Source organism: Salvelinus alpinus, chromosome 17, assembly GCF_045679555.1.
Source record: "Salvelinus alpinus chromosome 17, SLU_Salpinus.1, whole genome shotgun sequence".
NCBI lineage: Eukaryota > Metazoa > Chordata > Actinopteri > Salmoniformes > Salmonidae > Salvelinus > Salvelinus alpinus.
The window spans coordinates 42,137,524-42,162,753 of NC_092102.1; the positions used below are offsets into that span (position 1 = coordinate 42,137,524).

General features: G+C 49.7%; 1 protein-coding gene across 2 annotated transcripts in view; it reads left to right on the plus strand.

Moving 5' to 3' along the window:
• kcnd3 (potassium voltage-gated channel, Shal-related subfamily, member 3) overlaps nt 1-25,230 on the plus strand; it is a 319,705-nt gene that overhangs the window by 260,550 nt on the left and 33,925 nt on the right. For both annotated transcript variants that reach the window (XM_071348980.1, XM_071348979.1), the window contains exon 3: nt 8,218-8,386. In XM_071348980.1, coding sequence (XP_071205081.1) covers nt 8,218-8,386 — 169 coding nt within the window. The remainder of the gene's footprint in view (nt 1-8,217; nt 8,387-25,230) is intronic.

Consider the following 25,230-nt stretch of genomic DNA (forward strand, 5'->3'; position numbering starts at 1 on the left):
TCTCTCACGTCACCCCGCTCATCCGCTCTCTCCACTGGCTTCCAGTTGAAGCTCGCATCCGCTACAAGACCATGGTGCTTGCCTACGGAGCTGTGAGGGGAACGGCACCTCAGTACCTTCAGGCTCTGATCAGGCCCTACACCCAAACAAGGGCACTGCGTTCATCCACCTCTGGCCTGCTCGCCTCCCTACCACTGAGGAAGTACAGTTCCCGCTCAGCCCAGTCAAAACTGTTCGCTGCTCTGGCCCCCCAATGGTGGAACAAACTCCCTCACGACGCCAGGACAGCGGAGTCAATCACCACCTTCCGGAGACACCTGAAACCCCACCTCTTTAAGGAATACCTAGGATAGGATAAAGTAATCCTTCTGACCCCCCCCCCCCCCCCTTAAAAGATTTAGATGCACTATTGTAAAGTGGCTGTTCCACTGGATGTCATAAGGTGAATGCACCAATTTGTAAGTCGCTCTGGATAAGAGCGTCTGCTAAATGACTTAAATGTAAATGTAAATGACGGTGCAGTAATATCTAACAAGTAATCTAACAATTCCACAACAACTTCCTTATACACACAAATGTAAAGGGATGGAATAAGAATATGTACATATAAATATATGGATGAACGATAGCTGAGCGGTATAGGCAATAGATGGTATAAAACACAGTATATACATATGAGACGAGTAATGTGAGATATGTTAACATTATTAAAGTGGCATTATTTAAAGTGACTAGTAATCCATTTATTAAAGTGGCCAATGATTTGAGTCTGTATGTAGGTAGCAGCCTCACTGTGTTAGTGATGGCTGTTTAACAGTCTGATGGCCTAGAGATAGAAGCTGTTTTTCAGTCTCTCGGTACTGACCTAGCCTTCTGGATGGTAGCGGAGTGAACAGGCAGTGGCTCGGGTGGTTGTTGTCCTTGATGATCTTTTTGACCTTCCTGTGACATTGGGTGCTGTAAGTGTCCTGGAGGGCAGGTAGTTTTCCCCCGGTGATTCGTTGTGCGGACCGCACCACCCTCTGCATGGCCTTGCGGTTGATGGTGGTGCAGTTGCCGTACCAGGCGGTGAAACAGCCCGATAGGATGCTCTCGATTGTGCATCTGTTAAAGTTTGTGAGGGTTTTAGGTGACAAGCCAAATTTCTTCAGCCTCCTGAGGTTGAAGAGGCGCTTTTGCGCCTTCTTCACCACACTGTGGTGAAGTTTGTCCAATCCATTTCAGTTTGTCTGTGATGTGTACACCGAGGAACTTAAAACTTTCCAACTTCTACACTACTGTCCCGTTGATGTGGATAGGGGGGTGCTCCCTCTGCTGTTTCCTGAAGTCCACGATCATCTCCTTTGTTTTGTTGACGTTGAGTGAGAGGTTCTTTCCCTGAGACCACACTCCGAGTGCCCTCCACTCCTCCCTGTAGGCTGTCTCGTCGTTGTTGGTAATCAAGCCCACTACTGTTGTGTCGTCTGCAAACTTGATAATTGAGTTGGAGGCGTGCATGACCATGCAGTCGTGGGTGAACAGGGAGTCCAGGAGAGGGCTGAGTACGCACCCTTGTGGGGCCCCAATGTTGAGGATCAGCGAAGTGGAGATGTTTCCTACCTTGACCACCTGGGGGCTGCCAGTCAGAAAGTCCAGGACCCATTTTAACAGAGCGGGGTTGAGACCCAGGGCCTCAAGCTTAATGATGAGTTTGGAGGGTACCATGGTGTTGAATGCTAAGCTGTCGTCAATGAACAGCATTCTAACATAGGTATTCCTCTTGTCCAGATGGGATAGGGCAGTGTGCAGTGGGATGGCGATTGCATCGTCTGTGGACCTGTTGGGGCGGTATGCAAACTGAAGTGGGTCTAGGGTGGCAGGTAAGTTGGAGGTGATATGATCCTTGACTAGTCTCTCAAAGCATTTCATGATGACAGAAGTGAGTGCTACGGGCGATAGTCATTTAGTTCAGTTATCTTTGCCAGCTAGTCTGCGTATGCTCTGACGAGGTGGCTAGGGATGCCATCTAGGCCAGCAGCCTTGCGAGGATTAACACGTTTAAATGTCTTACTCACGTCGGCCACGGAGAAGGAGAGGGGGGGCCTGCAGTCCTTGGTATCAGTCCGCATCGGTGGCACTGTATTATCCTCAAAGTGGGCAAAGAAGGTGTTCAGTTTGTCTGGAAGCAAGACATCGCTGCCGGGGACGTGAATGGTTTTCTTTTTCTAGTCCATAATTGCCTGTAGACCCTGCCACATACGTCTCGTGTCTGATCCGTTGAATTGCGACTCCACTTTGTTCCTATACTGACAATTCACTTGTTTGATTGCCTTGCGGAAGGAATAACTACACTGTTTATATTCGGCCATATTCCCCAACATCTTTCCATGGTTGAATGAGGTGGTTCACGCTTTCAATTTTGCGCGAATGTCGCCATCTATCCATGGTTTCTGGTTAGGGTAGGTTTTAATAGTCACAGTGGGTACAACATCTCCAATAAACTTCCGTATAAACTCACTCACAGAGTCAGCGTATGAATCTATGTTATTCTCTGAGTTTTCCCTGAACATTTCCCAGTCCGCATGATCAAAACAATCTTGAAGCATGGATTCTGATTGGTCAGACCAGCGTTGAATGGTTCTAGTCACGGGTACATCCTGTATGAGTTTCTACCTATAGGACGGTAGGAGCAAGATGGAGTCGTGGAAGGATTTGCCGCATTGGGGGGGGGGGGGGTGGGGGAGGGCCTTGTATGCATCGCGGAAGTTAGAGAAGAAGTGGTCCAAGGTGTTGCCCGCGCAGGTGCTACAATCAATGTGCTGGTAGAATTTAGGTAGCCTTGTTCTCAAATTAGCTTTGTTAAAATCCCCAGCTACAATAAATGCAGCCTCAGGATATATGGTTTCCAGTTTACATAGAGTCCAGTGAAGTTCCTTGAGGGGCGTCGAGGTATCTGCTTGGGGGAGATATACACAGCTGTGACTATAATCGAAGAGAATTCTCTTGGGAGATAATGTGGTCGGCATTTTATTGTAAGGAATTCTAGGTCAGGTGAACAAAAGGACTTGAGTTCCTGTATGTTGTTATGATTACACCATGAGACGTTAATCATGAAGCATACACCCCCGCCCTTCTTCTTACCAGAGAGATGTTTGTTTCTGTCGGTGCGACGCGTGAAGAAACCCGGTGGCTGGACCGACTCCGACAACATATCCCGAGAGAGCCACAATCTCTGATGTCTCTCTGGAAGGCAACCCTTGCCCTAATTTCGTCCACTTTGTTGTCTAGAGACTGGACATTGGCGTGTAATATGCTCGGAAGCGGTGGGTGGTGTGCACGTCTTCGAAGTCTGACCAGGAGGCCGCTCCGTCTACCTCTCCTGCGGCGACGTTGTTTTGGGTCGGCCTCTGGGATTAGATCCATTGTCTTGGGTGGTGGTCCAAACAAAGGATCCTCTTCGGGATAGTCATAGTCCTGGTCGTAATGTTGGTATGTTGACGTCGCTCTTATATCCAATAGTTCTTCCTGGCTGTATGTAATAAGACTTAAGATTTCCTGGGGTAACAATGTAAGAAATAATACATAAAAAAACGAAATACTGCATAGTTTCCTAAGGACTCGAAGTGAGGCGACCATCTCTGTTGGCGCCATCTTACTAACGTTTACAAATGTGGGAGTAATGATTAATAAATGGTTAGAAAACTGTTTGTAAATGCCTTACGTTTATTATGGACCCTTAAAATATAGTGTTACCAAAGAACGTTCCAAATTGTTCAGGCTGTCAGTCCAGATGGGTTTAAATGAATGGAGTAAATGGAACACATTATTTTCTCAACTGGAATCCAATCGTTCAAAAAGTACATCTGTGAGGCTTTGTGTGGTCCTGCCGCAGTGGAAGAAGGGGGGGGGGGGGGGAATTACTACAGAAGTACTCAACTCTATGGCACTTCCATTAAATTGCTCTCATTTTGTCTTTCAAAGCTGTGTGTGTGTTTGTGTGTGCGTGCATGTGTATGTGTGTGTGTGTGTGTGTTATTACTCGGAGTGGAAAACCATTAGAGCTATATGGTAGTTTGAGGAGCAACCTCTCTCCTTACTTATCTCTGATGAATTCAGTGTGTGAGTTCCCTGATGGCTCTACACTGCATAATGCATCCCATCAGGGAGATGGAGATGGAGATGGATGGATGGATGGATGGATGGATGGATGGATGGATGGATGGGGAGTGGGACATCTAACTGGATGCCTTCTTTGATCTCACTCTGCCGCCATTTTGTCTGTCTGAGTCTCCCCATGCTACAGCACATGTCCTATATCTGTACATTATGATCCTATACCCACAAAGAATCCACACAAAACAATGTACTTCTGAAGTAACAACACATAGTGGGATTTGTTTGGCCTTTGGGTGAGTTATGTTTACAGAAGTTAAGCCTTGAAAATGTAAATCTTCACATTTTTGTTGTTGTTGTTGCTGTTGTTGTTTAATCATCTTTGGCTGGATAGTTAGGGAAAGCTGGGATTTAGAGTTGAGAGAAGCCGAGTCCTGTCTATTCTGGCCTCAGGCTGTATGGTGCTGCGAAAACAGATATAATATACGCTGACAAGCAAACCTAAAGTGTAGCCATACATAGGATATTCTCTACCGTAACTCCACCCTTAATAGGGCGTCAATTAGCTGTGAACAGAGTACATGTCAACGTTCTGTATTCTATCCAGCCTAGTTAATGTGATGAATAAATAGGATTAGTTGTGAGCTCTTGTATATCGCTGCTCCTAAGCTGGCTATTTTATGGCCCAGCTTTAGGAGAAAGCAATTATTGTTGCTATGGATTACACGTTTAATACAACTCATTATGCCCCAGATAACATTTCTGTATAGAATGCTGCATTTTGTATAATATTTTAATGTGCAATTATTTCTGTACTGAGACGTTAAATATATGTAAAGCCTGGCGCTGCCATATGATGTGTGTGACTATGAGTCCATTTGTAGTCAGACTTGGTCTCGGTACCAATACCTCTGGCACCAGAAGCCAATAAAAGCAAATGACCAACACTTTCTACTCAGGAATACCAAATAAACACCTTTAGAAATAAAGTCGAGTTGTTTCTTTTTCCATAGACTGGAGTTTTATTGCTGTCCTTAGTCGTTTAAAATTAGTTGTATTCTTTTTATTGGTCTTTTTATTCTGACACAGTGGCTTCCTCTTGGGAAGGGACAGATCTATTATGTCTAGCGTAATTGTGTTTGCATTTGAAACACGGCCGTGATTGCTTTTTGACTTCTGAATATTCCAGATTGGATGAGCTAAATTACTTTTTAGAAAATGTCCCGGGCTCCCTAAGCCCTCGTCTCCGCTCCTGCATGCTCTCTTCCACTCCTCTCCCCTCTGCTCCTCTTCCACTCCTCTCCCATCCTCTACCCTCCCCTCCGCTCTCTTTCCATCTGCTCCCCTCATCCCCTTCGCTCCCCTCTCCCCTCCACTCCGCTCCCCTCTCCCCTCCGCTCCTCTCCCCCCCTCTCCCATCTGCTCTATTTCCCTCCTCTCCCCTCCGCTCCCCTCTCCCCTCCACTTCCCTCTCCCCTCTGCTCCCCTCCCCTCTCCCCTCCACTTCTCTCTCCCCTCCACACCCCTCTTCCACTCCCCTCTCCCCTCCACTCCCCTCTTCCCCTCCCCTCTGCTCCTCTCCCCTCCGTTCCCCTCTTCCCCTCTCCTTTCCACTTCCCCTCCACTCTCCACTCCCCTCTTCCCCTCCACTCCCCTCTCCCCTCACCTTTCTGCTCCCCTCTCCCCTCTGCTCCTCTCCCCTCAACACTTCCCTCCACTCTCCTTTCCCCTCCACTTCCCTCTTCCGCTCCTCTCCTCTCCACTTCCCTCTTCCCCTACACTCTCCACTCCCCTCCACTCCTCTCTCCCCTCTACTCCACTCCCCTCCACTCCCCTTACCTTTCTGCTCCCCTCTCCGCTCCCCTCTTCCCCTCTGCTCATCTCCCCTCCGCTTCCCACCGCCCCTCTCCCCTCTGCTCCTCTCCACTCCCCTCCTCTCCCCTCCACTTCCCCTGCACTTTTCTCTGCCCTCCACTCCCCTCTTACCATCCACTCCCCTCTCCCCTTCCCTTCCATTCATCTCTCCCCTCCACTCCCCTCTGCTCCTCTCTCCCTCCCTCTCCCCTCCACTCCCCTCTGCTCCTCTCTCTCCTCCTCTCCCCTCTGCTCCTCTCCCCTCTGCTTCTTTCCACTCCTCTCTCCCCTCCGCTCTCCTCCACTCCTTGCTCTCTTTCCATCTGCTCCCCTCTTTCCCTCCGCTCCTCTCTGCTTCCCTCTGCTCCCCTTGCTGCCGGGGCACTGTCAGTTCTGAGGACCTGATTACCGTCTTTTCTCACTCCCCCACATAGTGGTTAGAGCGTTGGACTTGTAACCGAAAGGTTGCAAGATCGAATCCCCGAGCTGACAAGGTAAAAATCTGTCGTCCTGCACCTGAACAAGGCAGTTCTCTGTTCCTAGGCCATCATTGAAAATAAGAATTTGTTCTTAACTGACTTGCCTATAAAGGTAAAATACATTTAGATAGATCCATGAATACATGTTTATAAAGGTTGCTAATAAGGTTAGCCCACGCACTGCTTTCATATAGGTATTTCAAAAGGTCAAACAGAGATATTATGGCTGTGGTAAAGTAAACACACTCGCCTCTACTCTCCACTTCCCCTTCACTCCCCTCTCCCCTCCACTCCCCTTACCTTTCTGCTCCCCTTTCCCCTCCGTTCTCCTCCCCTCTTCCCCTCCGCTCTCCTCCCCTCTGCTCCCCTCTTCCCCTCCGCTCTTCTCCCCTCTGCTCCTCTCCACTCCCCTCCACTTCCCTTGCACTCTCCCCTCCTCTCCCCTTCCCTCCACTCGCCTCTCCCCGCCACTCCCCGCTTCCCCTCTGCTCCTCTCTCCCCTCCTCTCCCCTCCCCTCCGCTCCTCTCCCCTCTGCTCTCTTTCCAACTGCTCCCCTCTCCCTCTCCGCTCCTCTCTGCTCCCCTCCACTCCCCTCACCTCTCTGCTACTCTCCCCCTCCGATCTCCTTCCCCTCCTCTCCCCTTCCCTCCACTCGCCTCTCACTCCACTCCTCGCATCCTCTCTGCTCCTCTCTTCTCCCCTCCCCTCTGCTCCTCTCCCATCTGCTCTCTTTCCAACTGCTCCCCTCTCCCCCCCACTCCGCTCCCCTCCACTCCCCTTACCTCTCTGCTCCTCTCCCCTTCAGATCTCCTTCCCCTCCTCTCCCCTCGCCTCTCCCCTCCCCTCTGCTCCTATCCCCCTCTGCTCTCCTTCCCCTCCACTCCGCTCCCCTCTCCCCTCCTCTCTCCTTCCACTCCGCTCCCCTCCGCTCCCATCTCCCCTCTGCTCTCCTCTCTTTTCCGGTCTGCACTCCCGAAGGTTGATGTTTTCTCCTGTCACCTAATGAAAGCACTGAAGTATCTGAGAGGATCAACTGGAGGCAGACTGTCTGAGGAGGTTAAGGTCTCTTCTGAGAGAGCTGTGTGGAAGGGCTGATGTTCCATCGATCTAGTGCAACTCAGAACAGTGTGTGAATGTTCCTTATTGAAAGAAGTGTGAATGAGTTTTGGCCTGTTCTGTGTGAATTAACTCCATCTGAACTAACCTCTTTCTCCCTCTCTCTCCTCCCTTCTCTCTCTCCCTACTCCCTTCTCTCTCTACTCCCTTCTCTCTCTCTACTCCCTTCTCTCTCTCCTCCCTTTTCTCTCTCCTTACTCCCTTCTCTCTCTCCTCCCTTCTCTCTCTACTCCCTTCTCTCCCTCTCTACTCCCTTCTCTCTCTCTCTCTCTCTCTGTCTCTACTCCCTTCTCCCTCTCTATACTCCCTTATATCTCTCTCTACTCCCTTTTCTCTCTCACTACTCCCTCTCTCTCCTCCCTTCTCCCACTCTCTACTCCCTTCTCCCTTTCTCTACTCCCTTCTCTCTGTCTACTCCCTTCTCTCTCTCTCTCTACTCCCTTCTTCTTCTCTCTACTCCCTTCGCTCTCTCTCTCCACCCTTCTCCCTCTCTCTCCTCCTTTCTCTCTCTCTACTCCCTTCTCTCTCTCTACTTCCTTCTCTCTCCCTCTCTACTCCCTTATCTCCCTCTCTACTCCCTTCTCTCTCTCTCTACTCCCTTTTCTCTCTCTCTACTCCCTTCTCTCTCTCTCTCCTCCCTTCTCTCCCTCTCTCTCTCTCTCTCTCTCCTTCCAGATATGGAGACATGGTTCCTAAGACGATTGCGGGGAAGATCTTTGGTTCTATCTGTTCTCTGAGCGGGGTGTTGGTCATTGCCCTGCCTGTCCCAGTCATCGTGTCCAACTTCAGCCGCATCTACCACCAAAACCAGAGAGCTGACAAAAGACGGGCGCAGAAGATGCAGGTAAACATAGTCTGTTACTATCTCAGAGGTTTGGACTGGAGGGAGACCTCCAGTTCAGGGAGCCATCCGAGCCCACTCTCCCCCAGAGAAGAGCAGAGAGATGGGGAAGGCGCAGGGCTCAGGTCCCCATAGAAAGGTATTCTCTAGATAACGTATGAATATCACACACACACACACACACACACACACACACACACACACACACACACACACACACACACACACACACACACACACACACACACACACACACACACACACACACACACACACACACACACACACACACACACACACACACACACACACACACACACACACACACACACAAACACACACACACACAGTTATTCACATGATATAAACAGTAATCAAGTGACACATCCACTACTTGTTGCTCACTGAATGTGACCCTGGTGTCGTTCCCCCAGGAGAGCGATAACCCTGTGTAAAAGCATTCAGAGGGAAGAGCCGTTGGTTATGTTATGAAACAGTGTCATTCTCCATTAACCTAGACATTTTAATGCCTTTTGCCATAGTGTATGAGCCATCCAATCCAGGCGCAACAGAGTGGAGATAAACTGAGGAGTCACAGCCTGTCAGTGTACTAATGACACTCGCCTATCACTGTCATCTCACAGCGCACTGTTTGTGTGTGTGCGTGCATGCATGTATGTATGTATGTATGTATGTATGTATGTATGTATGTATGTATGTATGTATGTATGTATGTATGTATGTATGTGTGTGTGAGAGAGAGAGAGAGAGAGAGAGAGAGAGAGAGAGAGAGAGAGAGAGAGAGAGAGAGAGAGAGAGAGAGAGAGAGAGAGAGAGAGAGAGAGAGAGAGAGAGAGAGAGAGAGAGAGGGTTATCCCTCACACCAGGCCCTGTCTCAAGTCTCTTCAGTATTTGTTATTACTTAATTAACTGTAAACTAATTGTCTGAAAATCACCAGGGGCCTGTTTCCTTGTGTGTGGGGACCAGAAAGTCAAACAGGCTGATGATGAGTCAAACTAAGCATATAGGCTCATCATACAACATTCCTACTACTGTTAGATACAGTACAGCCAGTCTAGTCGCCTATCCCAAACCCACCCCTAATCAATGAATGCTGATTGGCTGGAGTACAGCCATTCTAGTCCCCTATCCCAAACCCACCCCTAATCAATGAATGCTGATTGGCTGGAGTACAGCCAGTCTAGTCGCCTATCCCAAACCCACCCCTAATCAATGAATGCTGATTGGCTGGAGTACAGCCGTTCTAGTCGCCTATCCCAAACCCACCCCTAATCAATGAATGCTGATTGGCTGGAGTACAGCCAGTCTAGTCCCCTATCCCAAACCCACCCCTAATCAATGAATGCTGATTGGCTGGAGTACAGCCAGTCTAGTCCCCTATCCCAAACCAATAACATTTGATTTTATTAGAGCTGTCAAATCCACAAGCGGATCCTGGCATTATACATAAAGCGGACCTTGCCAATGGCTGCATGGAGTCGCATTGAAATAAATCCCATATAGCCTTGTTTACCAGTTGGAACACTGGAATGTCAGATGTGATCTACACCTCGATTCGGTGATAGAAATCCACATTTTTTTATTTATTTTTTATTTAACCTTTATTTAACCAGGTAGGACAGTTGAGAACAAGTTCTCATTTACAACTGCGACCTGGCCAAGATAAAGGAAAGCAGTGCGACAAAAACAACAACACAGAGTTACACATAAACAAACGTACAGTCAATAACACAATAGAAAAATCTGTATACAATATGTGCAAATTAAGTAAGGAGGTAAGGCAATAAATAGGCCAATAGTGGCGAAGTATTTACAATTTAGCAATTTACACTGGAGTGATATATGTGCAGATGAGGATGTGCAAGTAGAAATACTGGAGTGCAAAGGAGCAGAAAAACAAAAACAAATATGGGGATGAGGTAGGTAGTTGGTTGGATGGATGGATGGATGGATGGATGGGCTATTTACAGATGGGCTGTGTACAGCTGCAGCGATCGGTAAGCTGCTCTGACAGCTGACGCTTAAAGTTAGTGAGGGAGATATAAGACTCCAACTTCAGTGATTTTTGCAATTCATTCCAGTCATTGGCAGCAGAGAACTGGAAGGAAAGGCGGCCAAAGGAGGTATTGGCTTTGGGGATGACCAGTGAAATATACCTGCTGGAGCGCGTGCTACGGATGGGTGCTGCTATGGTGACCAGTGAGCTGCGATAAGGCGGAGCTATACCTAGCAAAGACTTATAGATGACCTGGAACCAGTGGGTTTGGCGACGAATATGTAGCAAGGACCAGCCAGCGAGAGCATACAGGTCGCAGTGGTGGGTAGTATATGGGGCTTTGGTGACAAAACGGATGGCACTGTGATAGACTGCATCCAATTTGCTGGGTAGAGTGTTGGAGGCTATTTTGTAAATGACATTGCCGAAGTCAAGGATTGGTAGGATAGTCAGTTTTACGAGGGTATGTTTGGCAGCATGAGTGAAGGAGGCTTTGTTGCGAAATAGGAAGCCAATTCTAGATTTAAATTTGAATTGGAGATGCTTAATGTGAGTCTGGAAGGAGAGTTTACAGTCTAGCCAGACACCTAGGCATTTATAGTTGTCCACATATTCTAAGTCAGAACCATCCAGAGTAGTGATGCTAGTCTGGCGGGCGGGTGCGGGCAGCAATCGGTTGAAGAGCATGCATTTCGTTTTACTAGCATCTAAGAGCAGTTGGAAGCCACGGAAGGAGTGTTGTATGGCTTTGAAGCTCGTTTGGAGGTTTGTTAATACAGTGTCTTAAGAAGGGCCAGATGTATACAGAAAGGTGTTGTCTGCATAGAGGTGGATCAAAGAATCACCAGCAGCAAGAGCGACATCATTGATGCATACAGAGAAAAGAGTCGGCCCAAGAATTGAACCCTGTGGCACCCCCAGGGACTGCCAGAGGTCCGGACAACAGGTCCTCCGATTTGACACACTGACTTCTGTCTGAGAAGTAGTTAGTAAACCAAGCGAGGCAGTCATTAGAGAAACCAAGGCTGTTGAGTCTGCCGATAAGAATACGATGATTGACAGAGTCGAAAGCCTTGGCCAGGTCGATGAAGACGGCTGCACAGTACTGTCTTTTATCTATGGTGGTTATGATATCGTTTAGGACCTTGAGAGTGGCTGAGGTGCACCCGTGACCAGCTCAGAAACCAGAGTGCATAGTGGAGAAGGTACGGTGGGATTCTAAATGGTCAGTGATCTGTTTGTTCACTTGGCTTTCGAATACTTTACAAAGGCAGGGCAGGATGGATATAGGTCTGTAACAGTTTGGGTCTAGAGTGTCTCCACCTTTGAAGAGGGGGATGACCACGGCCACTTTCCAATCTTTAGGAATCTCAGACGATACGAAAGAGAGATTGAACAGACTAGTAATAGGGGTTGCAACAATGGCGGCGGATAATTTTAGGAAGAGAAGGCCCAGATTGTCTAGCCCAGCTGATTTGTAGGGATCCAGATTTTGCAGCTCTTTCAGAACATCAGCTCTCTGGATTTGGGTGAAGGAGAAGTGGGCTGTGCGGAGCTGTTGGCTGGGGTTGGGGTAGCCAGGTGGAAAGCATGGCCAGCCGTAGAGAAATGTTTATTGAAATTCTCGACTATCATGGATTTATCAGTGGTGACAGTGTTTCCTAGTATCAGTGCAGTGGGAAGCTGGGAGGAGGTACTCTTATTCTCCATGGACTTTACAGTGTCCTAAAACTTTTTGGAATTAGTGCTGCAGGATGCAAATTTCTGTTTGAAAAAGCTAGCCTTTGCTTTCCTAACTGACTGTGTGTATTGGTTCCTGACTTCCCTGAAAAGTTGCAAATTGCGGGGACTATTCGATGCTAGTGCAGTATGCCACAGGGTGTTTTTGTGCTGGTCAAGGGCAGTCAAGTCTGGAGTGAACCAAGGGCTGTGTTTTAGGGAGCGTTTGACAGTGATGAGGGGTGGTCGTTTGACCGCAGACCCATAACGGATGCAGGCAATGAGGCAGTGATCGCTGAGATCCTGGTTGATATCTATGTGGGTGCCCGTGTTTACGGATTTGGGGTTGTACCTGGTAGGTTCCTTGATAATTTGTGTGAGATTGAGGGCATCTATCTTAGATTGTAGGACGGCCAGGGTGTTAAGCATATCCCAATTTAGGTCACCTAGCAGTACGAACTCTGACGATAGATGGGGGGCAATCAATTCACATATGGTGTCCAGCGCACAGCTGGGAGCTGAGGGGCAAGCGGCAACAGTGAGGGACTTATTTCTGGAGAGATGGATCTTTAAAAGTAGAAGCTCGAACTGTTTGGGCATAGACCTAGATAGTATGACAGAACTCTGCAGGCTATCTCTACTGTAGATTGCAATTCTGCCCCCTGTAGCAGTTCTATCTTGACGAAAAATGTTGTAATTGGGGATGGAAATGTCATCAATTTTGGAGGACAGATCAGCAGACCAGTCGTGATGGATCGGCGTGTTGACAAAGAGTCCAGGCCAATTGGCAAGACAGGTATTGTAGTTTGTGTACTTCGTTTGCTAGCCGGGAGATGGGCATAGCTCAAGGCTAACTGGTGCATGCTTCTGGACAAAGGCATTAGCCACAATAACCACTCGGTAGCAGCTAGCTAGCTGCGAAGATCTGGTGTAATGGTCCAGAGCTTGCGGCAGGAATCCGGTGATGTAGTGGGGGAAAAAAGCAGTCCGATATGCTCAGGGCTGATATCGCGCTGTGCAGACTGGCAGGTATTATCCGGGCTATCCGAGCTAAAGTGGCTGGTGTCTGAGCTAAAGGTAAAGACCGCTAGCAGTGGCTAACAATAACTAAATAGCTAGTAGCTAATTAGCTGGCTAGCTACTGATGGAGGTTCCAGTTATAAGGTCAGAAAAAATAGCAGATTGGGTGAGGCGGGTTGCAGGAAGGTATATTTAATTTGAAAATGGAAAAAAAGAGATTGAAATATAATGAAATGTATACAACAACAAAAATGAAAAAGCCTGAATATTTTTTACATGGGACAAAAACAAACACTTCTTACTGCTGCGCCATCTTGGACATCATATGACATCATAAATAATGAATGATTTTCAATTTGAAAGTCATTATTTCTATATAGCCTACACTTTCTCATTCTAAACTTCTAACGCGAGTGGGGTGGGTGTGGCTTCGTGACAATGATCAAGAGCAGCTGCTCACCGATTTGACAGCTCCAACGCAGTTACACCTCCAACTCCACCAAAACATCAGCTATGCGGGTGTCGGTTATCACCGGTTAACGCTCGATCTGATTGAATCTAAGCTCCTGAGTGGCTCAGCGGTCTAAGGCACTGCATCTTAGTGTAAGAGGCGTCACTATAGTACCTGGTTCGAATCCAGGCTGTATCACATCCGGCTGTGATTGGGAGTCCCATAGGGTGGCACACAATTGGCCCAGTGTCGCCTGAGTTTTGCCAGAGTAGGCTGTCATTGTAAATAAGAATTTGTTCTTAACTGACTTGCCTAGTTAAATAAAGGTTAAATAAAAAATAGGCCTAGGACGACAACTGGAATATATTGTGTGTGCATCTGCTGGTGTGCACGTGTGTGTATGGGATGTTCTGCGTGTGTGTATGGGATGTTCTGCGTGTGTGTATGGAATGTTCTGCATGTGTGTATGGGATGTTGTGCGTGTGTGTATGGGATGTTCTTCGTGTATGGGATGTTGTGCATGTGTGTATGGAACGTTCTGCGTGTGTGTATGGGATGTTCTGCGTGTATGGGATGTTCTGCGTGTGTGTATGGAACGTTCTGCGTGTGTGTATGGGATGTTCTGCGTGTGTGTATGGGTTGTTGTGCATGTATGGGATGTTCTGCGTGTGTGTATGGGATGTTCTGCGTGTGTGTATGGGATGTTCTGCGTGTGTGTATGGAATGTTCTGCATGTGTGTATGGGATGTTGTGCGTGTGTGTATGGGATGTTCTTCGTGTATGGGATGTTGTGCATGTGTGTATGGGATGTTCTTCGTGTATGGGATGTTCTGCGTGTGTGTATGGGATGTTCTGCGTGTGTGTATGGGATGTTCTTCGTGTGTGTATGGGATGTTCTTCGTGTATGGGATGTTCTTTGTGTATGGGATGTTCTGCGTGTGTGTATGGGATGTTCTGCGTGTGTGTATGGGATGTTCTTCGTGTATGGGATGTTCTTTGTGTATGGGATGTTCTGCGTGTGTGTATGGGATGTTCTGCGTGTGTGTATGGGATGTTCTTCGTGTATGGGATGTTCTGCGTGTGTGTATGGGATGTTCTTCGTGTATGGGATGTTCTGCGTGTGTGTATGGGATTTTCTGCGTGTGTGTATGGGATGTTCTGCGTGTGTATATGGGATGTTCTTCGTGTATGGGATGTTCTGCGTGTGTGTATGGGATGTTCTGCGTGTGTATATGGGATGTCCTTTGTGTATGGGATGTTCTGCGTGTGTGTATGGAACGTTCTGCGTGTGTGTATGGGATGTTCTGCGTGTGTGTATGGGTTGTTGTGCGTGTATGGGATGTTCTGCGTGTGTGTATGGGATGTTCTGCGTGTGTGTATGGGATGCCGGAGGGTGTTCATGCCCTCTGAGTGTTAGCTGGTCCAGTTCTCCACTCAGTGGTGCAAGATAATGTATGCTAATGAGTTCCTGTAAAGCGATGATGTGATTGGTCGCAGCGTGTCCAGGGGCCAAATTGGGCAACTGCATCAGCTAGCATCATAAAGACAGAGAATGGTAATCCTAGTTAGAGGGCATTATGACAAATCAAATCAAAGATTATTGGTCGCATACACAGTTTAGCAGATGTTATAGCGGGTGTAGTGAAATGCTTCTGTTAATAGCTCCTAACAATGCAGTAGAATGTCAAACAAGTACACAAATAATTAAAATATTGTAAAAAAGTTCATTAAAAAAATAGAATAGAATCAAGAACGTCGGGACGAATCCAATTAACAGCCCAAATAGCCCTGTATCAATAATCAAAATGAAATCTATAGGTATGTAGGCTACACCGGAATAATTTACACATGATATACTAAGAATGATATGTACAGCAGTAGATATATTAGAATGAGCTATGACAAGAATCCAGTACATAATACATATGAGGTGTGTATAAACAGTGGAACTACAATGTAATGTGCAGAAGTAGAAACATCAGAAAGAGCTATGTTGAGAATACAATATTTAAATACACAGTGTGAGACAGAAAGTGACCAGTAGTTCAATGTCTCTATGACATGGGACAGCAGCGTTGGCTGTGTGTGTGTGTGTGTGTGTGTGTGTGTGTGTGTGTGTGTGTGTGTGTGTGTGTGTGTGTGTGTGTGTGTGTGTGTGTGTGTGTGTGTGTGTGTGTGTGTGTGTGTGTGTGTGTGTGTGTGTGTGTGAGTGTGTATGTATGATAGTGTTCGTTTTAATTTTGGGGATGGCTAGTGATGACAGATCATGTTGTTATGTCATGTGATGTGATGTGCCATTCTATGCTGGGACATTGGTTTGGGTTGGGATTGTGTGTGTTGGTGGCTTGTACACATGCAACACTACACTCAGGCACAGAGTGTCTCCACTCCTCTCTTTCCAATCCTTTTCCTCATCCATCTCAGTGTGAGGGGCCTGGGATATTGTTTAAAGCAGTTTAAAGTAGTTTAAAGCTGTTTGAACCTGTTTGATGCGCTGTGGCAGGTTTGTTCGTGGCTCCAGCGTACTCCCCAGCTTCAACTAACCATGAACCTGTCTGCAAAGAGTGAGCACTCATATCCATCAGATCCAAACAAAGCACTCCGAGACAAATAGGTGCCGTGTACACAGAGAGGGTGAGTTGGGTGGGGGGGGGGGGGGCAGAGAAGAGAAAGAGAGAGGGGGTAAAGAGAAAGGTGAGAGAGGGGAAGAGGGAGAAAGAGGGGAAGAGCCGTAGGTGATATTTGTCCTAATGGTACATTCTTTCCTGAAATAGCTCTCTCCCACATGAGGTGTTGCGGAGAGCAGAGGTGTGTGTGTTATAGTTCCTGTCAGATACCTGACCTTGGTGTGTCCCCCTTTCCTTTCTGAGTCAGCCGCAGTGCAGTATCCCACCCCAATAACAAAATACACACTCAAATACCAAACACACACACACCTACTTCATTCTGATAAAGTCAGAACCCTAACACCTTATATCCCAGAAAAACACCAATGTCCGTTGTTGCTAAACCGTCAGTAATATACATTGCTGTTGTGTGCTCTGGCATTCATTTAGCCTAAATGCTTTATTAGTATTGACGCATACAGTACCCGGCCATAAAACATTATTGCCATGGGAGTCATGTTTATTAAGCATGGCTGTGGCTATTTGTTTGAAGCTGCTGTAATTAATTGCTTTTATGGATACCCCAAGTGTTTCAGCACGTTGCTGATTGGTAGTGTTGTACAATACGAAGCTGTTCAAACCACTGTACTGACAGCTGGAAGAAAAGACGCCGGAAAGACGTTCCAACGGATGAATAGCAGCATCGCTAAGCTGTTTGAAAAACCCTAGGTGAATAGACTGCCTCGGATGACATGTGTTACTGTGTCACCCTAATGACATGTGTTATGTCACCTTAATGACATGTGGTATATCTCCTTAATGACAGCTGTTATGTCACCCTAATGACATGTGCTATATCACCCTTATGACATGTGTTATGTCACCCGAATGACATGTTATATCACCTTAACGACAGCTGTTATGTCAACCTAGTGACGTGTTATATCACCTTAAAGACAGCTGTTACGTCACCCTAATGACAGTGTATGGCAATGTAAAGAAGATTCTTATAGTGCAGCTCAGAGCTGAAGTTACTGTAGTTTTGATAGATTATGTGGTCTGTCTGTCTGTCTGTCTGTCTGTCTGTCTGTCTGTCTGTCTGTCTGTCTGTCTGTCTGTCTGTCTGTCTGTCTGTCTGTCTGTCTGTCTGTCTGTCTGTCTGTCTGTCGGTCGGTCGGTCGGTCGGTCGGTCGGTCGACAGGAGGAGTGTAGCCTACTGTATGATAGAGTCATCATCATTAGGCTGCTGTTCCCCTCTCCTGCCCCCGGGGTCTGTTAATGATTATACCACAGGGTTTAAAGACACCATAATAGCCAGAACATACTTTGACACACGTTATTGATTAATGCCCCATGGTAGCTAACTGCTGGATGACAGTGCACTACGGTCATGTATTGAAGTGTTCATTTGTTCATCCATTAACTAGAGAAGAGAAGAAGATAAAAAATAAAGACTAGAAGAAAACAGAAGAGAGAAAAAATAAGAAAGTAGAGGAATAGAAGAGATAATAAATAATAAAAGAGAGGAGACAAGATCATGCTGTCACCATCTCCCCCCTCCTCCTAGACAAGATCATGCTGTCACCATCTCCCCCCTCCTCCTCCTAGACAAGATCATGCTGTCACCATCTCCCCCCTCCTCCTCCTAGACAAGATCATGCTGTCACCATCTCCCCCCTCCTCCTCCTAGACAAGATCATGCTGTCACCATCTCCCCCCTCCTCCTCCTAGACAAGATCATGCTGTCACCATCTCCCCCCTCCTCCTCCTAGACAAGATCATGCTGTCACCATCTCCCCCCTCCTCCTCCTAGACAAGATCATGCTGTCACCATCTACCCCCTCCTCCTCCTAGACAAGATCATGCTGTCACCATCTCCCCCCTCCTCCTCCTAGACAAGATCATGCTGTCACCATCTCCCCCCTCCTCCTCCTAGACAAGATCATGCTGTCACCATCTCCCCCCTCCTCCTCCTAGACAAGATCATGCTGTCACCATCTCCCCCCTCCTCCTCCTAGACAAGATCATGCTGTCACCATCTCCCCCCTCCTCCTCCTAGACAAGATCATGCTGTCACCATCTCCCCCCTCCTCCTCCTAGACAAGATCATGCTGTCACCATCTCCCCCCTCCTCCTCCTAGACAAGATCATGCTGTCACCATCTACCCCCTCCTCCTCCTAGACAAGATCATGCTGTCACCATCTCCCCCCTCCTCCTCCTAGACAAGATCATGCTGTCACCATCTCCCCCCTCCTCCTCCTAGACAAGATCATGCTGTCACCATCTCCCCCCTCCTCCTCCTAGACAAGATCATGCTGTCACCATCTCCCCCCTCCTCCTAAACAAGATCATGCTGTCACCATCTCCCCCCTCCTCCTCCTAGACAAGATCATGCTGTCACCATCTCCCCCCTCCTCCTCCTAAACAAGATCATGCTGTCACCATCTCCCCCCTCCTCCTCCTAGACAAGATCATGCTGTCACCATCTCCCCCCTCCTCCTCCTAGACAAGATCATGCTGTCACCATCTCCCCCTTCTCCTAGACAAGATCATGCTGTCACCATCTCCCCCCTCCTCCTCCTAGACAAGATCATGCTGTCACCATCTCCCCCCTCCTCCTCCTAGACAAGATCATGCTGTCACCATCTCCCCCCTCCTCCTCCTAGACAAGATCATGCTGTCACCATCTCCTCCCTCCTCCTCCTAGACAAGATCATGCTGTCACCATCTCCCCCCTCCTCCTCCTAGACAAGATCATGCTGTCACCATCTCCCCCCTCCTCCTCCTAGACAAGATCATGCTGTCACCATCTCCCCCCTCCTCCTCCTAGACAAGATCATGCTGTCACCATCTCCCCCCTCCTCCTCCTAGACAAGATCATGCTGTCACCATCTCCTCCCTCCTCCTCCTAGACAAGATCATGCTGTCACCATCTCCCCCCTCCTCCTCCTAGACAAGATCATGCTGTCACCATCTCCCCCCTCCTCCTCCTAGACAAGATCATGCTGTCACCATCTCCCCCCTCCTCCTAGACAAGATCATGCTGTCACCATCTACCCCCTCCTCCTCCTAGACAAGATCATGCTGTCACCATCTCCCCCCTCCTCCTCCTAGACAAGATCATGCTGTCACCATCTCCCCCCTCCTCCTAGACAAGATCATGCTGTTACCTTCTACCCCCTCCTCCCCCTAGACAAGATTATGCTGTCACCATCTCCCCCCTCCTCCTTCTCCTTCCCCCGTCCCTCCTCCCTGCTTCTCTAGCTCCCTCTTCCTTACCTTCTCCATCCCTCCTCCTTCCCTCCTTCCTCCTCCTTCCCTCCTCCATCCTTCCTCCTCCTTCCTTCATCCTTCCTCCTCCTTCCCTCCTCCCTCCTTCCTTCCTCCTTCCCTCATTCCTCCTCCTTCCCTCATTCCTCCTCCTTCCCTCCCCCATCCTTCCTCCTCTTTCCCTCCTTCCCTCCTTCCTCCTCCTTCCCTCCTCCCTCCCTCCTCCTCCTCCTTTTCCTTCCATCTTCCCTCCTCCTTCCCTCACTCCTCTTGCTTCCCTCCTGCTGCTTTCCTCCTCTTTCTCTTTCCCTCCTCCTTCCCTCCTCCTCCTCCTTCCCTCTGCCTTCTCCCATCCGTCTTCATTCTGCTCTAATCGTTAGCTGCTCTGGGCTCCCATTACTAATGAAGCATCCATCTGGACCTGAGCTCAGTGACAGGCCTGTTATATCCTTCACTCTCCTTGCACCATGAAACAATGCATTACAATGCTACAGGTTTCTCTTCAGAGTAACAAAACCATACAGAGTTCACAGAGGAGGAGTGTCTGTGTGTCTTGTCTGGTCTCTGACCTTGTGTTCTGTTTTGTTCTGCCTATGAGCTCTGCTCAGGGAGGCTGTAATGAACAGCAGGTTGTGATTTTGATTGTAAAGGATAAGCTAATTGATGATTCATGGTGACTCCATCTTTCAAGAGCTGTTTACCTAAGAAAGACATAAGAGAGAGAGAGAAAGAGAGAGAGGAAGAGAGAGAGAAACAAAGGAGAACCAAGGTGAGAGCTGAGCTCTGTGTTTCTGACTAAGACGGTCCTAACCTTAGGCGGTCTGTTTCTCAATACTGCCTTTCTTTCTCCCCCTCTTCTCGGTCATGCTTATGTACGTCTCTTCTCACTCCACATTTCCTGTTTCCTCCAACATAAGCGAGAGAGTGAGAGCGAGCGAGAGACAGAGTATCAGGTATCAAGGTAAGACCCAAGTGCAGACTGTGTGAAGTAACAATGTTTATTGTAACAACAGGGGCCGGAAAACGACAGGTCAAGGCAGGCAGGGGTCGATAATCCAGAGTAGGAGCAAAGGTACAGGACGGCAGACAGGGTCAGGGTCAGGGACAGGCAGAGAGGTCAGGAGGGCAGGTACAGGGTCAGGGACAGGCAGAGAGGTCAGGAGGGCAGGTACAGGGTCAGGACAGGCAGAGTGGTCAGGAGGGCAGGTACAGGGTCAGGACAGGCAGAGTGGTCAGGAGGGCAGGTACAGGGTCAGGACAGGCAGAGTGGTCAGGAGGGCAGGTACAGGGTCAGGACAGGCAGAGTGGTCAGGAGGGTGGGTACAGGGTCAGGACAGGCAGAGGGGTCAGGACGGCAGGTACAGGGTCAGGACAGGCAGAGTGGTCAGGAGGGTGGGTACAGGGTCAGGACAGGCAGAGTGGTCAGGAGGGAGGGTACAGGGTCAGGACAGGCACAGTGGTCAGGCGGGCAGGTACAGGGTCAGGGACAGGCAGAGTGGTCAGGCGGGCAGGTACAGGGTCAGGACAGGCAGAGTTCAGTAATCCAGAGGTGTAGCAAAGGTACAGGACAGCAGGCAGGTTCAGGGTCAGAACAGGCACAGTGGTCAGGAGGGAGGGTACAGAATCAGGACAGGCAGAGTGGTCAGGAGGGAGGGTACAGGGTCAGGACAGGCACAGTGGTCAGGAGGGCAGGTACAGAGTCAGGACAGGCAGAGTGGTCAGGAGGGCAGGTTCAGGGTCAGGACAGGCAGAGTGGTCAGGAGGGCAGGTACAGGGTCAGGACAGGCAGAGTGGTCAGGTGGGTGGGTACAGGGTCAGGACAGGCAGAGTGGTCAGGAGGGCAGGTACAGGGTCAGGACAGGCAGAGTGGTCAGGAGGGCAGGTACAGGGTCAGGACAGGCAGAGTGGTCAGGCGGGTGGGTACAGGGTCAGGACAGGCAGAGTGGTCAGGGGGGCAGGTACAGGGTCAGGACAGGCAGAGTGGTCAGGCGGGTGGGTACAGGGTCAGGACAGGCAGAGTGGTCAGGAGGGCAGGTACAGGGTCAGGACAGGCAGAGTGGTCAGGAGGGTGGGTACAGGGTCAGGACAGGCAGAGTGGTGAGGAGGGCAGGTACAGGGTCAGGACAGGCAGAGTGGTGAGGAGGGCAGGTACAGGGTCAGGACAGGCAGAGTGGTCAGGAGGGTGGGTACAGGGTCAGGACAGGCAGAGTGGTCAGGAGGGCAGGTACAGGGTCAGGACAGGCAGAGTGGTGAGGAGGGCAGGTACAGGGTCAGGACAGGCAGAGTGGTCAGGAGGGTGGGTACAGGGTCAGGGCAGGCAGAGTGGTCAGGAGGGTGGGTACAGGGTCAGGACAGGCAGAGTGGTCAGGAGGGCATGTACAGGGTCAGGACAGGCAGAGTGGTCAGGAGGGCAGGTACAGGGTCAGGACAGGCAGAGTGGTCAGGAGGGCAGGTTCAGGGTCAGGACAGGCAGAGTGGTCAGGAGGGCGGGTACAGGGTCAGGACAGGCAGAGTGGTCAGGCGGGTGGGTACAGGGTCAGGACAGGCAGAGTGGTCAGGCGGGCAGGTACAGGGTCAGGGACAGGCAGAGTGGTCAGGCGGGCAGGTACAGGGTCAGGACAGGCAGAGTTCAGTAATCCAGAGGTGTAGCAAAGGTACAGGACAGCAGGCAGGTTCAGGGTCAGAACAGGCACAGTGGTCAGGAGGGAGGGTACAGAATCAGGACAGGCAGAGTGGTCAGGAGGGAGGGTACAGGGTCAGGACAGGCACAGTGGTCAGGAGGGCAGGTACAGAGTCAGGACAGGCAGAGTGGTCAGGAGGGCAGGTTCAGGGTCAGGACAGGCAGAGTGGTCAGGAGGGCAGGTACAGGGTCAGGACAGGCAGAGTGGTCAGGTGGGTGGGTACAGGGTCAGGACAGGCAGAGTGGTCAGGAGGGCAGGTACAGGGTCAGGACAGGCAGAGTGGTCAGGAGGGCAGGTACAGGGTCAGGACAGGCAGAGTGGTCAGGCGGGTGGGTACAGGGTCAGGACAGGCAGAGTGGTCAGGGGGGCAGGTACAGGGTCAGGACAGGCAGAGTGGTCAGGCGGGTGGGTACAGGGTCAGGACAGGCAGAGTGGTCAGGAGGGCAGGTACAGGGTCAGGACAGGCAGAGTGGTCAGGAGGGTGGGTACAGGGTCAGGACAGGCAGAGTGGTGAGGAGGGCAGGTACAGGGTCAGGACAGGCAGAGTGGTGAGGAGGGCAGGTACAGGGTCAGGACAGGCAGAGTGGTCAGGAGGGTGGGTACAGGGTCAGGACAGGCAGAGTGGTCAGGAGGGCAGGTACAGGGTCAGGACAGGCAGAGTGGTGAGGAGGGCAGGTACAGGGTCAGGACAGGCAGAGTGGTCAGGAGGGTGGGTACAGGGTCAGGGCAGGCAGAGTGGTCAGGAGGGTGGGTACAGGGTCAGGACAGGCAGAGTGGTCAGGAGGGCATGTACAGGGTCAGGACAGGCAGAGTGGTCAGGAGGGCAGGTACAGGGTCAGGACAGGCAGAGTGGTCAGGAGGGCAGGTTCAGGGTCAGGACAGGCAGAGTGGTCAGGAGGGCGGGTACAGGGTCAGGACAGGCAGAGTGGTCAGGCGGGTGGGTACAGGGTCAGGACAGGCAGAGTGGTCAGGCGGGTGGGTACAGGGTCAGGACAGGCAGAGTGGTCAGGAGGGAGGGTACAGGGTCAGGACAGGCACAGTGGTCAGGAGGGCAGGTACAGGGTCAGGACAGGCAGAGTGGTCAGGAGGGCAGGTTCAGGGTCAGGAAAGGCAGAGTGGTCAGGAGGGCAGGTACAGGGTCAGTACAGGCAGAGTGGTCAGGAGGGCAGGTACAGGGTCAGGACAGGCAGAGTGGTCAGGAGGGCGGGTACAGGGTCAGGACAGGCAGAGTGGTCAGGAGGGCAGGTACAGGGTCAGGACAGGCAGAGTGGTCAGGAGGGCAGGTACAGGGTCAGGACAGGCAGAGTGGTCAGGCGGGTGGGTACAGGGTCAGGACAGGCAGAGTGGTCAGGGGGGCAGGTACAGGGTCAGGACAGGCAGAGTGGTCAGGCGGGTGGGTACAGGGTCAGGACAGGCAGAGTGGTCAGGAGGGCGGGTACAGGGTCAGGACAGGCAGAGTGGTGAGGAGGGCAGGTACAGGGTCAGGACAGGCAGAGTGGTGAGGAGGGTGGGTACAGGGTCAGGACAGGCAGAGTGGTCAGGAGGGCGGGTACAGGGTCAGGGCAGGCAGAGTGGTCAGGAGGGTGGGTACAGGGTCAGGACAGGCAGAGTGGTCAGGCGGGTGGGTACAGGGTCAGGACAGGCAGAGTGGTCAGGAGGGTGGGTACAGGGTCAGGACAGGCAGAGTGGTCAGGAGGTTGGGTACAGGGTCAGGACAGGCAAGGGTCAAAAAGGATGAATGAGAAAAAGAGAGGCTGGGAAAAGACCGGAGCTGACAGGGCAAACGCTGGTAAGCTTGACAAACAAGATGAACTGGCACAGACAGACAGAAAACACAGGAAAAAATACCCAGAGGATAAGTGGGGAAGATGGGCGACACCTGGAGCTGGAGGGGGTGGAGACAAGCACAAGGATGAAACAGATCAGGGCGTGACAGAGAGAGAGAGAGAGAGAGAGAGAGAGAGAGAGAGAGAGAGAGAGAGAGAGAGAGAGAGAGAGAGAGAGAGAGAGAGAGAGAGAGAGAGAGAGAGAGAGAGAGAGAGAGAGAGAGAGAGAGAGAGAGAGAGAGAGAGAGAGAGAGAGAGAGAGAGAGAGAGAGAGAGAGAGAGAGAGAGAGAGAGAGAGAGAGAGAGAGAGGGGAGAGAGAGAGAGAGAGAGAGAGAGAGAGAGAGAGAGAGAGAGAGAGAGAGAGAGAGAGAGAGAGAGAGAGAGAGAGAGAGAGAGAGAGAGAGAGAGAGAGAGAGAGAGAGAGAGAGAGAGAGAGATGTATGACCACATTAGAGAGACATATTTCCCTCAGATTATACAGAGCCACAAAGAATTAGAAAACAAACCCAATTTTGATAAACTCCCATATCTACTGGGTGAAATATCTACTGTGTGCCATCACAACAGCAAAATGTGTGACTTGTTGCCACAAGATAAGGGCAAACAGTGAAGAACGAACACCATTGTAAATACAAACCATATTTATGTTTATAAATTTTCCATTTTGTACTTTAACTATTTGCACATCGTAACAACACTGTATATAGACATAATATGACATTTGAAATGTCGTTATTCTTTTGTGAGTGTAATGTTTACTGTTAATTTTTATTGTTTATTTCACTTTTGTTTATTATCTACTTCACTTGCTTTGGCAATGTAAACATATGTTTATCATGCCAATAAAGCCCTTAAAAATTGAATTGAAATTGAGAGAGATACAGAGAGAGAGAGGGGGGGGGGGGGGAGAGAGAGAGAGAGAGAGAGAGAGAGAGAGAGAGAGAGAGAGAGAGAGAGAGAGAGAGAGAGAGAGACTTTCGAGTCAGACACTACCTTTTAATCAGCCTGGCAATGTGGAAGAGAAACACAACCAACATCCTGCCAGAGCAGACAGACCTTGTGTCTATACCTGAGATTGTCTGCCCTGGCGGAAATGAATAAAGTTTTCTACTTTTGTACTGCCGAATAAAGCACTTGAAGCTGAACAAAATGTTAGAGAAGATTGTGTCCGTATAAGACATATACACAGCTCAACATCTTAGATTGTTCCATTGAGAGTTCAATCTGGGCTGAGTGAAAATGTTTTCTCACTGA